Source organism: Lepisma saccharinum, chromosome 27 (assembly GCF_977018435.1).
Source record: "Lepisma saccharinum chromosome 27, izLepSacc3.1, whole genome shotgun sequence".
Taxonomy (NCBI): domain Eukaryota; kingdom Metazoa; phylum Arthropoda; class Insecta; order Zygentoma; family Lepismatidae; genus Lepisma; species Lepisma saccharinum.
Window position 1 is genome coordinate 35,739,020 of NC_139255.1, and position 14,460 is coordinate 35,753,479.

Here is a 14,460-nt window from a genome sequence, read left to right on the forward strand (position 1 = left end):
TTACTCCAATTTGTAACAAGTAGTGCTAATACTTCTAAAAACACTTAAGATAACTTACACTAACAGGTTTAACTGTCGTGAAAAACTAATATATACAGAAATTAAGCTTATCAGTCTCAAAAAACAATTATATATGAAACCATAAAATATAGGCTACATGACAAAAGCTACACCAAAGAACACTTGACCCATATTAACATTTGTCAGTTTGGCACCAGTAGATCTACTGATTTGAATGTTTGATTTCTTTTTTGAAAGCTTCATACTTGCTCTTAATGATGTCATACAATGGAAGGGTAAATGGACCGATTCCATTTAACTCCAAAGGTCCATAAAATATAAACTTCCTATCAATTTCCTCAACAATGGGTCTTCGTGGCCAATCGAACTTGCCAGTTTCTTTTTCCTCCAGAAACTTGATTGTTGCTTTAGACTGGCCATTAGAGATTTTAATAATTCCACCAACATACCACTTTCGCTCGTAATATACAGCGTAGTACTTTTCCAGTTTGAATAGGCCTATATCGTCATCCTCTGATTCTTCATCGGCCTCATTAGGCCTACCACTTTCCTCATTGTTTTCCTGTGTTGTGTTCCATTTTGGAACAGTTGGTATACCAGAACAACCTGGCTGATTTTCAGCTGCTGGGCCTGGTTCACTTTCAGCCTGTGGTTCCACGTCATCCTCAATGTCGGTGCTGTTTTCATCATTGAGAGATAGGTCTATTTCACTTTCTGAAGAAGTAGAGCTGGATTGAAGGGACATTCTTTTCTTGTCTTTTTTGGTCTGTCCTGTGGGTATTTTTTTCTGAGTAGGGCGATTTCTTTTTTTGGCACTGGTAGGCCTAGTAGACATTTCTTTCAGTCGCTGCATAGCATCTTCAGTTGTTAGAATTTCGCCATACTGATCAGAAAGGCGTACTCTTGATAGATTACCACTAGACATTGTTCTTGGATTTTATCCGCTTGGTCTGTGTTGTTTACTAAGAGATTCTCTGATGAATTGTTCAAAAGACAGATACTGGGATGGTGGTGTAGTACTTCTATTCAGAACATTTTCAACATCTGAAGGCGTTGGCATTGCTGTTGAAGTAATGGAAGAGGAAGGAGTGGTTGGTTGGCTGGCAGTGTGAATGTTTACTGGATCTTGAACTGCTCCTGGTGGGATGTCAGTGGAGGCAGTTGTATTTCGTGAATTCTGAGTCATCTGAACATCAGCAACAACTGTTGATCCAGGTTGTATGTCTTCTTGACTTTGATTACGAAATCGTGCTAGGGCAAGGGGGTCAAATTCTTCACATGGAAACATGGATTTATCCAGTGGAAACAGACCAGTAGTTTTAAATCCCGACACTAGGTATGATTTCTTGAAACTCCTAGACCACACTCTCCCTATGTACTGAGCAAAGACAGACTTCGGCAAACGAGCACCAGGATTGGTTCTGTTCCAGTCTAAAAGCTGGTTGTTCCAAAAGTAGTTACGTTTCATGGTATTTCAAGATGATGTTCTTATTACCCCATGACTGTTCTAATTACCCCAAGCAAAATCAAGCAAATTACGCAATGTTCTAATAACCCCTTTGCAGAAATTTTTGGGGTAATAAGAACTTTGCTTATAAAAACCAGGCAAATTGCCCATAGACAACCAAACTCACATGAAAAGATGTGTGCCCTTATGTTTTATTATAGGGGTGAAGAAAATTTTGCAAGGGTTCTTTCATTCACATCCAGTATATGCAGAAGCAGAGAAACACCAAACATGTGTCACATCATTTTTTGCAGGTGTATAATAAAAGTCAAATAAAACTTACTTTTGTGTAGTTATTCCAATAACAAATTTTCTGCATGTAGGTTTAGTGTAGGTACATAGGTATGAAATGTTATTACACCAGTCTTTTCGTTTTAAATTATTCTACATTAACATGTTCCAATAACCCCATGTTCTAATTACCCCGGTCTCCCCTACATCTGTATATAAAAACTGTTTGACTTAGAGAGCTCAAATTGGTGTCGTTCTCTTCTGCTTTTAATGAGCTTTAATTTGAAATATAACGTGACTGTGGTAATCGATTTTTTTAATTTTTAAAAATCTTGAAAAAAATCTCTAAACCCCATTTTTTTTATTTTTAAAAAAATATATATTTTGACTTCCATGTTAAAACCATAACTTACGTTGAGTGGTTGATGTTGATTAGTATATTTTATAATTTTTGGACTAAAATAATGTGAAAATTTGTATTATTTATCACTTTTAATATCTGGTAATCCAGTTGAAAAATATATACAATATTTGTGTTTACATTTTAGAATAGGATAGAAATACAAGGTCTAAATATAAAAAAAATATACATACATAATATTTATTCATAATAAACTAAACAACCATTTTTCAACCACAGACCACACATTAGTTTAATAACAATTAATTTCAATTAATTCACTTAAAAGCATCACTTTGAGAGTATAAAACACAGCTACTTCACTGAATATTTCACAATTGACCTGACTGAAGATTACAGTAAACAATTGGTGATGTTCACTTAGGTATACCGAGTGATATAAATCAATTGCCCTCATTTCTAATTGCAGTATTGATTGTCTTGTTGAAGTCACATTTCATAAGCAACAATCTTTTTCACGTGCTTCTCACCCCCCATTACGATAAGCTAGCAGACTGAAAGGAGCTACTCAGCATCCCTTTTGACAATCTGAAGGGATTCAGGTAGAGACTGCCACCAAAGGAAAACAGACGATTTATATTTCTATCCCCTTACCTTCTACCCACTGCCCACTGCAAACATTGAAAGGTTGTAACAAATTGAAACATTCAAGTCAAGCAAATGTTATTGAAAGAACACAATCTATTCATGTGTTTGTGGATGTGTATGTGTTTCCGTGGGGGAAAATGGACAATGCATTAAAGATTACCCACTATCAGTTTCTACCCAAGTTCCAAGGTCATCACATCTCTACTTTAAACAATCAAGAAATACCTCTTGAGACTTGTTCCTTGTTTGTTATGACTCGTAAAACTGACTGGAATACTTCACATATCTTATCTCTCATCAATCATTATATTGTGTTAAGAGGCATGATTTAGATACTTTTTATTCTTCAAATACCTGTAACAGGTATCTCAGATCAAAACAACAATTGACAGGTGACAAGCAACAGCAAGGATTCACAGCGAAGTGACAAACAACAATCAATACGGGTCCCTTCAGTCTACAAGCAGGCATTCGCCGTGCATGCATGAACAATAACCGAAGCGACATGATGCACTTTATTGAGAAAAAATACTCAGTCCGAGCAACATGCAAGGCAGAAGCAAAATGTGTCACTTGTTGCATGTCACTTTGGTCTGAAAGCTCCTGAAATTTAAATATCTTACATTTATATATTAAGGTTGTTATATACAATGAGAATTTTTTATAACAAACATTTATACATTAAGGTTGTTATATACCATGAGAATTTTTTATATAATATGTACCAATACATTGTAATTAAAAATGATAAATAATATAAATTTTCACATTATTTTAGTCCAAAAATTATAAAATATACTAACATGAAGACTTCAACATCAACCACTGAAGTTACGGTTTTAACATGGAGGTCAACAAATTTAGCAAATTTTGTACACATTAGGATGCAAAAAAATAATTTCCATAGGAACCCAATTCATCTCATTATGAAATTTTCCATACAAATACTCAATTGATGTCTTCAAAACATATATTTTTCAAATAAGTTAAAAATGGTGTTTGAGATTTTCAAAAATACTTTTTTTCAAGTTTCTTAAAAATTACAAAATTTGAATACCACAGCCATGTTGCATTTCAAATTAAAGCTCATTAAAGCTCAATTTTTGATATACAAGTGTTTAAAGATTTCTAAATGTCACATTTTGGGATTTTTGCTTCCTTGAAAGTCAATAACTCAAAAACTAAGAGCCGAAAAAATCTGAAATTTGGCAGTTTTCGTCAACTTTATTGGTACTACCACTGCACCAACTGAGATGTCAAGGTTCAGACCATGGTTGATTTGACATGGAATGACCCATATAAAATTTACCGATACTGATAACCGACATTTTTCCGATCCAGTATAAAATTCCAAATGGTTCATTTATCTCCGTAACAAATGTATATTACCAGATGAACCAAGCTTTTACATTGAAAATGAACCTGCATATTTAGACATTGTTTTTTTTTAAAAGAAAAAAGTAGAGTGGAGATTATGGCACAATATTGTAAAATACTTATAGATATATTTTAAGTAATAAAAAACAATTCTAATCTTCATAAAAACATTAGTTTTATCCCCAATAAAATCATGTGTAAAGTCTGTGGGAATAGGGATGTGGAGGCCAGATAATATAATAAAATTTTGACTCTTAATTTATCACTAGGCTGTAATTAAATTAGTTAGTATTTGATCAGTTTTTTAGTTTTTGCCCTTGGTGAAAACCTGAAATATGAGATTACATCCTGTGATTTCATGTGGTGGTGAATTAAATTTTTCTACCACATTTTGTCATATATGCAGAAAAAACTTCTAAACTTGAAATTTACATATTTATAAAAGATCTTGATAAATAAACACTTGTCAGTTCATAAACTTCTCTTTTGGATCTTCATGGATTGAAGGAATCACATCAGGTGATGTAATCCATTCCTTGGTAACCAACCGATATCAAGTTTGAAATTTTATTCATGATAATTACACCAAAATATAATTTTTATGTACCAAATTTGAACCCTAAATTCAGTCAGTTTATACTGAAATTGTGATTGTTATTTACCACAAATGTATGTGTTGAGTAATTCATATTAAAATTTTTATTTTGTTTGATCAAGGGAATAAAATGTTGAAAATTGCAAGGAGTGGTAGAGTAAGGATAGAAGCAAAACTTTGATTCGTCTTCCCTTATTGCAGTCATTGAACGTACACAAATTATGGTGGAGGAAAAAAAGAGATGATTAGATACTGTTTAGCAATGTTTAGTTCTAGGGTCAACGAAAATTTTTCATTCAATTAAAATTAATTTCACCCTTTCATTAAATTACAAATTATCAGCTATCTTAATAAGAACGTATGAGATAGATATTGAACCAATGCAATTATTTTTGTAATTGTGATTCTTTACCAATTTCTTTGACGTACAAGGTCTGTTCAGAAAAAGACCACCCAACTTCAAGAGCTGAAGAAACACACACTATAACCCAGTTATTTCTGTATTCACTGCATGGAATCTGCAATAGCATGTTTTAACTAAGGGATTCTCTTTAATACTATGATGGATGTACATTATGACATTTCTGAATAAATGGCACACACAAACATGGAAATCTAAAACAAACTCCAGAAACATCCGTGTTTATTCAGCTTGAAATTAATATTGGCAGTTTTTATATATACCGTGCGTCCATTTCGATCTGCAGCCGAGAGATCGGGAGAAGCGTGGCGGGCGGCGCTGACGGAGATGCCGACATTTGCGGCCTGAAATGCCCGCTTATTTTTATGGACATATGCAGACATTTATATAAATATTGCAAAACGAGCACTAACCTGTGTTATAAGAGTATGGTTTTAATTTTAGTAGCTTAGTGACTGTATGTGCCGATGATTTTGACACGCCCACCTCTTGTGAAACACGGCGTAGAGGTTTGTTTGGAGAACGTTCTAACGCTGCACCAATATCATCGAGTTTTGCTTCGGTTAGAATACGTCGTTTTTGCTTAGGTGTTTTAAAATTTAACGATACAGTTTCTCGTAATTTAAGGACAAGATGTCTAACCGTATCTCTGTGTGGAGTTGAAACGCATGGGAATTTCTGTACAAATTACCTACACACGTCTCGACACGAGTTTGTTTTCACGTACGTGTCATACATAAAAAATCTTTGTTCTAACGTGAATCTTGCGGCTGGCATTCCAATCGTCTCACTGACACGTCACACATACACACTACAATAACACAAACAAGTAACTGCAAGTAACCAAGAATAACACTCTTGCGCACAGTACGAAATTAACACGCTCTTGGTTTACATTGCTCGCCACTATATTTACAACTCTGTCTTCATCTAGTCGCGAAAGAACAAAAAACTCGAGCTCGGATATTTCGGATTACAAGGAAGCTCACGAAAACCATTCACTTTTATCGGTTTCGTCTGCAGTGTAATCCTGATACAGTGTTGCACATTCGAAACCTCCAAACGATTCCCATGGCCACAAAACTCTTTCAAGGATATAAACTTAAACAGGACGTTACTGGTCAAAACTATGATTAAAATGCTTTATTATCTGTGGCTCTTAACATCGTTTCTATAGCGTATTTATTTGTGTATATAAGAGCAGAACTTGGATGAATTACAGAAGAACTTTTGCGTGTTATAACACAGGTTAGTGCTCGTTTTGCAATATTTATATAAATGTCTGCATATGTCTATAAAAATAAGCGGGCATTACAGGCTGCAAATGTCGGCATCTCCGTCAGCGCCGCCCGCCACGCTTCTCCCGATCTCTCGGCTGCAGATCAAAATGGACGCACGGTATTATAAAGTGTTGGCTTTTTTCTTGTAGAACATTATTATTGTGTTATTTACAGGTATTTTACGTTTAAGAAGATAGTATTTAAAACTTATTGTGTTGATGAGTTTTCAAATTCTTATTTAAAGAATATATAGAGGATATCATTGTGTTTAATTCGTGAGCAGTGGTGCACAAAATTGTGCTGCATGAAGGTGTTTTCGACCTGAATTTTTTCTTCTTCTTCTTCCTGAAGCACCTACATTTTCTGCACTAGTTGTAAAGCAATTTCTAACATCTTGCCGAACAAAAGAATGTAAATGATTCTTTTGATCATGACAACTCCTGAGATAGTTGGCGTTGAAACAAAATGGCACTTCAGTGCAGAATGCTATGCAAGAAGTGACACCATGGGTGAAAAGAACCAGACAGTAAAATGTGTGAGGAAATTCTTGTACCTGTGGTTCCGGGAATGAAATGTGTCACAATAACGTGATAAGGCCGACGATGAAAGGTACAAGAAAGGGGAGGGTTCTAGTATGTCTGCACAATGGCTGATTTTTCATTTTTTGGCATTGGATGCAATCCACTCATGCACCACCTCTCTAGGTAAATGTTAGTTAAAATAATTTTGAATGAAAATTACAAACATTTGAAGACTAACACTTGTTTTAGGTAAATAAAGGAATATCTTCACTTAATGCATTAGTAACATGATATTAGTATAAATTCAAGCCTTGAAAGCCAAAATACTGTGGTACTGATACTCCATACCCTGACAACACATCAAAGCAGCTTGAAAGTTGCCAACTCAAGGAGCTGATACACCATGGTGGTGGTTTTTTTTTTTTTAAATATGCATTTGTGTGGATCATGTGTGTTAATATAAAGCTTGTAGCCATTAATAATTATATATAAATTTGTGATCTTATCAAAAGATCAGAATTCGTAACTTACTAAAACCATAAGTGAAAATTGTTGATTAATCAAAAACCGAGATTATTCCATTTCCTGGTTGCATCACAATTTTTAAGTAAGTTTTTTGATAAGTTATAATATATCTATCCTCTTCTGTACATGAAGCTGGTGAATCAGGTTTTGTATTACTCTTCGTAATGCATTAACAGCATAAGTTACTTCTTTTTCTCGTATTAAGCTGTATTTGATCAACAAACGAACTTTTATTCAAGACACCATTTATTATTTGTACATAAATACATTGGATGTAATACTTTTCTTCAGCATATTATTGAGACTCTTAAATTTGAAATCTTGAAATGGATTTTTATAACCCATTTTAGTTTGTTGCACCAAGACATTATATTATTTAATACAAATATATTAAGAATCATTTCCTTATTTTTTCTAAGTTGATTTCATTTGATTTGTACAGTGATTATATATATATATTTTAAATTCCTATTAACCCTTGTTCAGGCAAGCAGTGTCTATCAGACACTACATTGTTTAAATGCATTTTGTTATCTTCTATTGAAAGATTCTAATGTTTGTTTTTGCTATGGAAACAAGAGATTAACATGATCCTTAATGTAATCATTGCCATATTCATAATTATTGTATTCATCATCATCATCGTTGTAATTGCCATTTTTGTTTGTAGCATCGGATATAAAATAGCGTAATATGAGGTAAAAAAAAAAGGTGAAGTGCTCCCCTGTGCTTAGCAGTATGCCATGAAGGCATATAGGGGGTGTGGGGGTGATGTGATCAGCACCCCCCAGGGTTTTTCCCAGGTACCCATGTCATTCGATGCTGGGTGGGCACCGGGGCCACTTCCAACGTTAGAAAAGTTCCCGGATTTGAACCGGCCGGGGATCGAACCCGGGACCTTGAGCATGGTAGTCAGATGCGTTACTGACTGAGCCACCGCGGCATCATATGAGGAAATTGTTTAACTGCTCTAATGAAAAATATATTATTTCAAGATTCTTTATATGTTATAGCTTTAATAATAATGTTAAGTAGTGGCCTGTTAAATATTTTATTTTTTCATTATTTATTCATTAAATATGTGTTAATATATATTCAAGTATTATTACAACTTTTGTTTGAGTGTTTACATATCTTCGAATGAAAACAATGCTGCAGTATCTAACTGCATGATTGATACATGAACATTAATAGTCACACTTGTGTTTACATGTGGTATGTTATACTGTTTACACTTTTTGTATAGGCGAGTTATGTTCATTGCCCACAGGCAGGTTGCATTTGCTGCAACACTGTTTCTGTATATGACTTTTCCTATCAGGGCACAAGTGGTTTCCTTCTTTTACATGAACCAGTTGTATTAGAAGCAGGGGAGCTTGGTGTCTGCTTTAAAACAATAAAGCAAATTTAATAAACAAAAAGAGAACACCAACCATAAAGTCAGGAAGACATCTTTACATGTAAATTGTACATTCAAATTTTGCATTGTGTGAATTACTCACTTTCAGCAAATGTTAAATATTTTTATATTAATAAAAGTATAAAAAAATATATAAAAACCTAAATTACTTACGACCAGTTAGTATCATCCGTCAAAAAATGCAATTTTATGGGGTTCTTACTGTCTCCTTCTTCAGGCTTTCCTGACTCACGAATCACCACCATGCTGCGTCAAGTTGAATCAAACAAGGAAAAGGGTGCAGATTGAAGTGGTAAAGCAAATTTTGATAAAACTTTTCTTTGCTCAAATATTTTACCTTATTCCATACCATTTTACTTTAAAAAAAAAAGAACCACTAAAATGTATAAAATCAGTTATAACTATAAAATTCCAGTCCCAACAGCTGTTACTTCCTTATAGAATTGTGCACTGTGTCCAACAGACACTGATTGCCCGTTAACCTTTTGTGTCCCAAGCATCTCGATCGAGATACCCAAATGTAACCCTCACAGTCCCAAGCATGTCGATCGAGACACTGTGTCAAGGTCGTAGTTTTTACGTTATAACTTTTCTATTTTTGGCTAGAATTTCGATTTTTTTTTTAATATTGTTCCTAACAGATGTATTTAACAAAAATGTTTTTATGCATTTTTTGTTGTCTTCATGAAAATGGAGGGGGAAAGGTGGGAAAAGGTCTCTTTTGCATCTCTTTTCAACGTCAAATTTTTGCCGACAAAGGAAGACCGGCTTTGTTGTTCTAAAGCAATGCTTTTCACTCCCTCCTGTTAATGCATTCGAAGGAAGCTTGTTTATCAGTATCCGATGTCAAAATGAAAGTTTTCCGTGAGGGCACAAGCAGGGGGTGGGGGGAGGGGGAGGGGGAAGACTGGTTGTTGAATCTGCGTTGTGAGAATGAATTTTCAAAGCGCGCTGAAGGAAACCTTTGTTTTTTTTAGCACAAGTGTCCACAAGTTGCAACAGAGGTTACCCTACATTGTCTAAAAATAGAATTTCAAGCAGCTGCAAGAATTGCCGCTCATTTTTCACTGCGTTCTAGCTTTTCGTCCGTGAATGTTGTGCGTAGGTGTCATTTTGTGCCCAAGTGCGAGGACATTTTTTGGGTGAAGTGACAATTTTTTAAAATAATTTTTGGGGTTTTTCTCCCTTCCCCCTCCATATATACGCCAAATTTGCACAAATTTTGCATTTTGACATTTTTTTCCAGGGGCGGGGGGAACACCATTTTTTTTTAAGAAAAGTATTTTTGAGGGGATTTCCCCCCTTTCCCCCTCCATATATACGCCGAATGTGCGTAAATTATATATCGTCTGAATCTGTGATTCATTCTGCGTACAACGGTATATCGTTCATATCTCCAGGGCAAATAGTCTCTGAGCTAAAGTCATTTCAAGGTACCGCTGCATTTTGAAGCTTGAATCAGTGGCGTGCCAACCATTCCTTTTGGGGGTACAACTCAAGTTACATTGGTCATATGATAATAATGCAAATATTTTTGTGTTCCTTACATGTCAGCGATCATTTCCATGTGCATGTCGACACTGTCATGTACTTTTTTCTTGAGGGGAGGGTGGGGGAACCAAATTTTTTTCCCGAAATTTTGGAATTTTGAGAGTTAGCCCCCTCCCCACCGCCACATATACGCCAAATTTGCATAAATTTCATATAGTCTGAATCTCTGGTTCATTCCGCGTACAACGGTATATCACTCATCTCTCTAGGGCAATTAGTCTCCCATCTACACTCATTTAATTGAAACACTGCATTTTGCTCAAAATCGGCTTTGCCACCAAGGGGGTTACATGTGAAAATGGCCTTGGGTTCCAAAAGGTTAATGTAAGTGAACTGGATTTTTCATACCCGAGTTTGTTACTCAAATTAAATCAAATGTTGGTAAAGACGAATATAAAGAGAGCCAAACAAAGTCAAAAAATGCCATTTTTGCAGAAAGTATCGCTTGGAGTATGTGATAAAAAAATATAAGATACAGTGTCCGTTAGACACTGGTTGCCCTATTAAGGGTTAAAAAGCAAATAATTTATGTACATTATATAGAAAAGACAGTAAAACCTCGTTAATCCAGACTAATGGGGGGATAAGTTGACCAGTTTAACGAAAGTTTGGATTAACTGAAATAACCTAAAAGAACAGTAGAAAGTTCATTAAAACTTCATTTATAGCAACAAAAAAGGTTTATTATGGTGTATTTAAATGGCTTAAGCCTAAATAAAATAAGTACAGTACAGTAAAATTGTAAAGCAATACTGTGTATACAATGCAGTACGTACATACGTGATACCCATATTATGATGATGTGCCCGACGGACCTGGCTCTGCATCACTTTTTTTTTTTTTGCCTTTTGCCTATCCGGATTGTGAAGTTTGGCTTATTGGGGTCCGGATTAATGAGGTTTTACTGTATGTTGTTTGAAAGGTTTAAACAAAACTCGTAAAATTGACCATTGACAGAGTATATACACATTCACTTAAATATATTGATTAGAGTTACATTACACTTTTCCACATTAAGCTGTAGGTAAAGTCCTGATTAGCCTATCTGGGCATAAAGTGAACTTTCAACAAATTTTGAAATAACCTCATATGCCAGATAGAGCATGTTCTTATCTGTTAAAGACCAGGAAAAGAATTTTAAAAATCACAGCTCGCAATAACACATTAAAAATCTATTTGTATATTTTTCATCTGTATATTGTCATGTACTTTTTATTTGTTTCATGTTTAGAGCAACTTTTACTTAAGATCATCCATATAATGCATCTTCTACACTATTAATTTCATTATATAATTTGATATCATTAGCAGCATACCTAGGACTTTTTTAAAGTTTTGTAACATGTAATAGCAGGTTATTTGCAATGTAAAAGAGTTATCATTAACACCTGAGCTTATGGTATGTTCACAAGATTTTGATATGTTTATCTTTTAATTTTTAAAGGAAAAAATATTTAAATGTAGCTACCAAAGTTTTACAGTCCAGTTAACTCCCTTGTTTGTCTATATTTTTTTTCCAGGTGGAAATCAGTGGAAACAACAGCATGTTGATTTCTTTCATGTAAGTAGAGCAGTCTATCTTGTGCTGATTTTTTATTTATAATTGTGAATGTTTACAGGCCTTATAGAAACAACTACAACAACTACAGGACAAGACCATGGCCAAGGAGATCACAGCTTGTACGACTAAAACCATCCTTTCATGACAGACCTTTAGCGACTGGTACAGGACAGTATGTGTCAATCATGGACAGAATCGAAGATGATATAGATGAGAATGTTGTGCCAGGTGAGACTATTGACAAATTGAAGACTATTTGAATTTAGTTACTCTAATTGCCCCTTAATATAGAGTACTTAAATAACACATATAAGGTGTACAACTTTGCTTCCGTCGTTTTCCGACAGGTGGCAACAACAGGAAGTAGCGGTCGAAAGAAGCAGATCGCAGACGTCAAGCAGTTAGCTTGGACCTCTGTCAAGATAACCCCATTCAAACATTAGTCGAGTGGTGTGTGCATCGTGAAGTTGTTCGCGATTGAAAATGTCAGTGTACAAGCCAAATTCTCGCCATTTGCGGGAAGTTCTACTTTTTTGTTTCAATATGAAGAAAACTGCAGCTGAGGCTCATCGAATGCTCTCCACTACGTATGGTGAGGATGCTATAAGTGAGAGAACCTGTCGTGAGTGGTTTCAACGCTTCAAGAACGGTGACTTTAACGTCGAAGACCGGCATAGTGGTGGAAGACAAAGTTTTCGAAGATGCAGAATTGGAGACATTGCTGAGTGAAGACTCGCGTCAAACTCAAGAAGAATTGGCACGATCATTGGGAGTGACACAGCAAGCCATTTCAAAACGTCTGAAAGCCATGGGTATGATTCAGAAAGAAGGAACTTGGGTCCCGTATGAGCTGAAACCAAGAGACGTTGAATGGCGGTTGTGTGTTTGTGAACAGTTGCTTCAGAGGCCAAAACGGAAGGGATTTCTGCATCGGATTGTGACCGGGGACGAAAAATGGGTTCATTACGATAACCCAAAATGCAAAAAATCATGGCGATATCCCGGCCATGCTTCCACGTCGACGGCCAAACTGAATATTCATGGCTCCAAGATCATGCTCTGCATTTGGTGGGACCAGCTCGGCGTCGTGTACTATGAGCTGTTAAAACCAAGTGAAACAATCACAGGTGCTCGTTATCGAACGCAATTAATGCGTTTGAGCCGAGCATTGAAGGACAAACGGCTGCAATACAGCGAGAGGCACGACAAAGTGATTTTGCAGCATGACAACGCACGACTCCACGTTGCCAAAGTGGTGAAAACGTACTTGGAAACATTAAGATGGAACGTCCTACCCCACCCACCTTATTCTCCAGACATCGCTCCCTCTGAATTATCACCTGTTTAGATCAATGGCTCATGAACTGGCTGACCAACACTTCCGATCTTATGAAGAAGTCAAAAAGTGGATCGATTCGTGGATCACCTCCAAAGATGAACAATTTTTTAGACACGGCATTCGTATGCTGCCCGAAAGATGGGAGAAAGTAGTGGCCAGCGATGGACAATACTTTGAATAATGCCTGGGTAAGCAATGTTTTTCATTACAGCGTCATATTTTTGGGGAAACACGGCGGAAGCAAAGTTGTACACCTTATAAATAATAATAATAATAATTCTACCATTGAATTTTTATTATTTCTGAAAAAAAAATCTATAATGGCTGAATTCCTTTTGTGAATTGAGCTTACTAGTGTACAATCTTTGCCATAAAAGTTGTTCCCTTCAAAAATAGTCCCTTCTGCACTTTTTATATGGTGGTACCAAGGAGGGTTTTGAAAGCAACCTGAGAAAGCTTCTGGTATGCTTTTCATATCATGTGTCATAGCCTTCTACAGTATATATCTGCAATGTCCTTTCTTTGGCTGAAGATGCAGGAAGAAAAAAAAATGAAAGGCATATCAAGGAGAGTATGAAGGATGATGTTCACTAAGACATTAACATGAATCATCCTGGATCAACGGAACATATGTGCTCTTGAATTATCCACTACCCTGCCAAGTAACAGAATTTCATAGAACACCTTACATGGCCTTGTATGTCCATGAGTGAATGTAACTGGAACAATTGTAACATAACTGTTCGTGAAATATAGATGCAGTTCTGGAACTTTTATGACAAAGGTTGTAGTATTGAAGCATGTACTATTTTGTTGCACTCTTTGTTTACTGTCTTTATCTAATATTGTGATAATAATTCATTGAGAACTGTGGCTAGAATATGGGGTTTTGTGCCAACTCTGGTCTTCAATTCTGACCTGACAACCCTACAGGTCACCATTTTTTTCTATTGTTATATACTGGCTAGCATTACACACCAGACCTCAAATTTGTAATCATGAAGCTTTTGTTATTTGTTTGAATGCCAATTTTCATCATGTCTATTTTTTAATGTGTATAAGTTGTAAAACTTATGTATTTGCCATGTCAGTCAGTGTTTTG

General features: G+C 35.6%; 1 protein-coding gene across 2 annotated transcripts in view; it reads left to right on the top strand.

Moving 5' to 3' along the window:
* Nucleotides 1–14,460, top strand: part of LOC145980123 (uncharacterized) — a 73,220-nt gene that overhangs the window by 41,465 nt on the left and 17,295 nt on the right. For both annotated transcript variants that reach the window (XM_083113134.1, XM_083113135.1), the window contains one exon: nucleotides 12,078–12,247. In XM_083113134.1, the coding sequence (XP_082969260.1) occupies nucleotides 12,078–12,247 (170 nt within the window). The remainder of the gene's footprint in view (nucleotides 1–12,077; nucleotides 12,248–14,460) is intronic.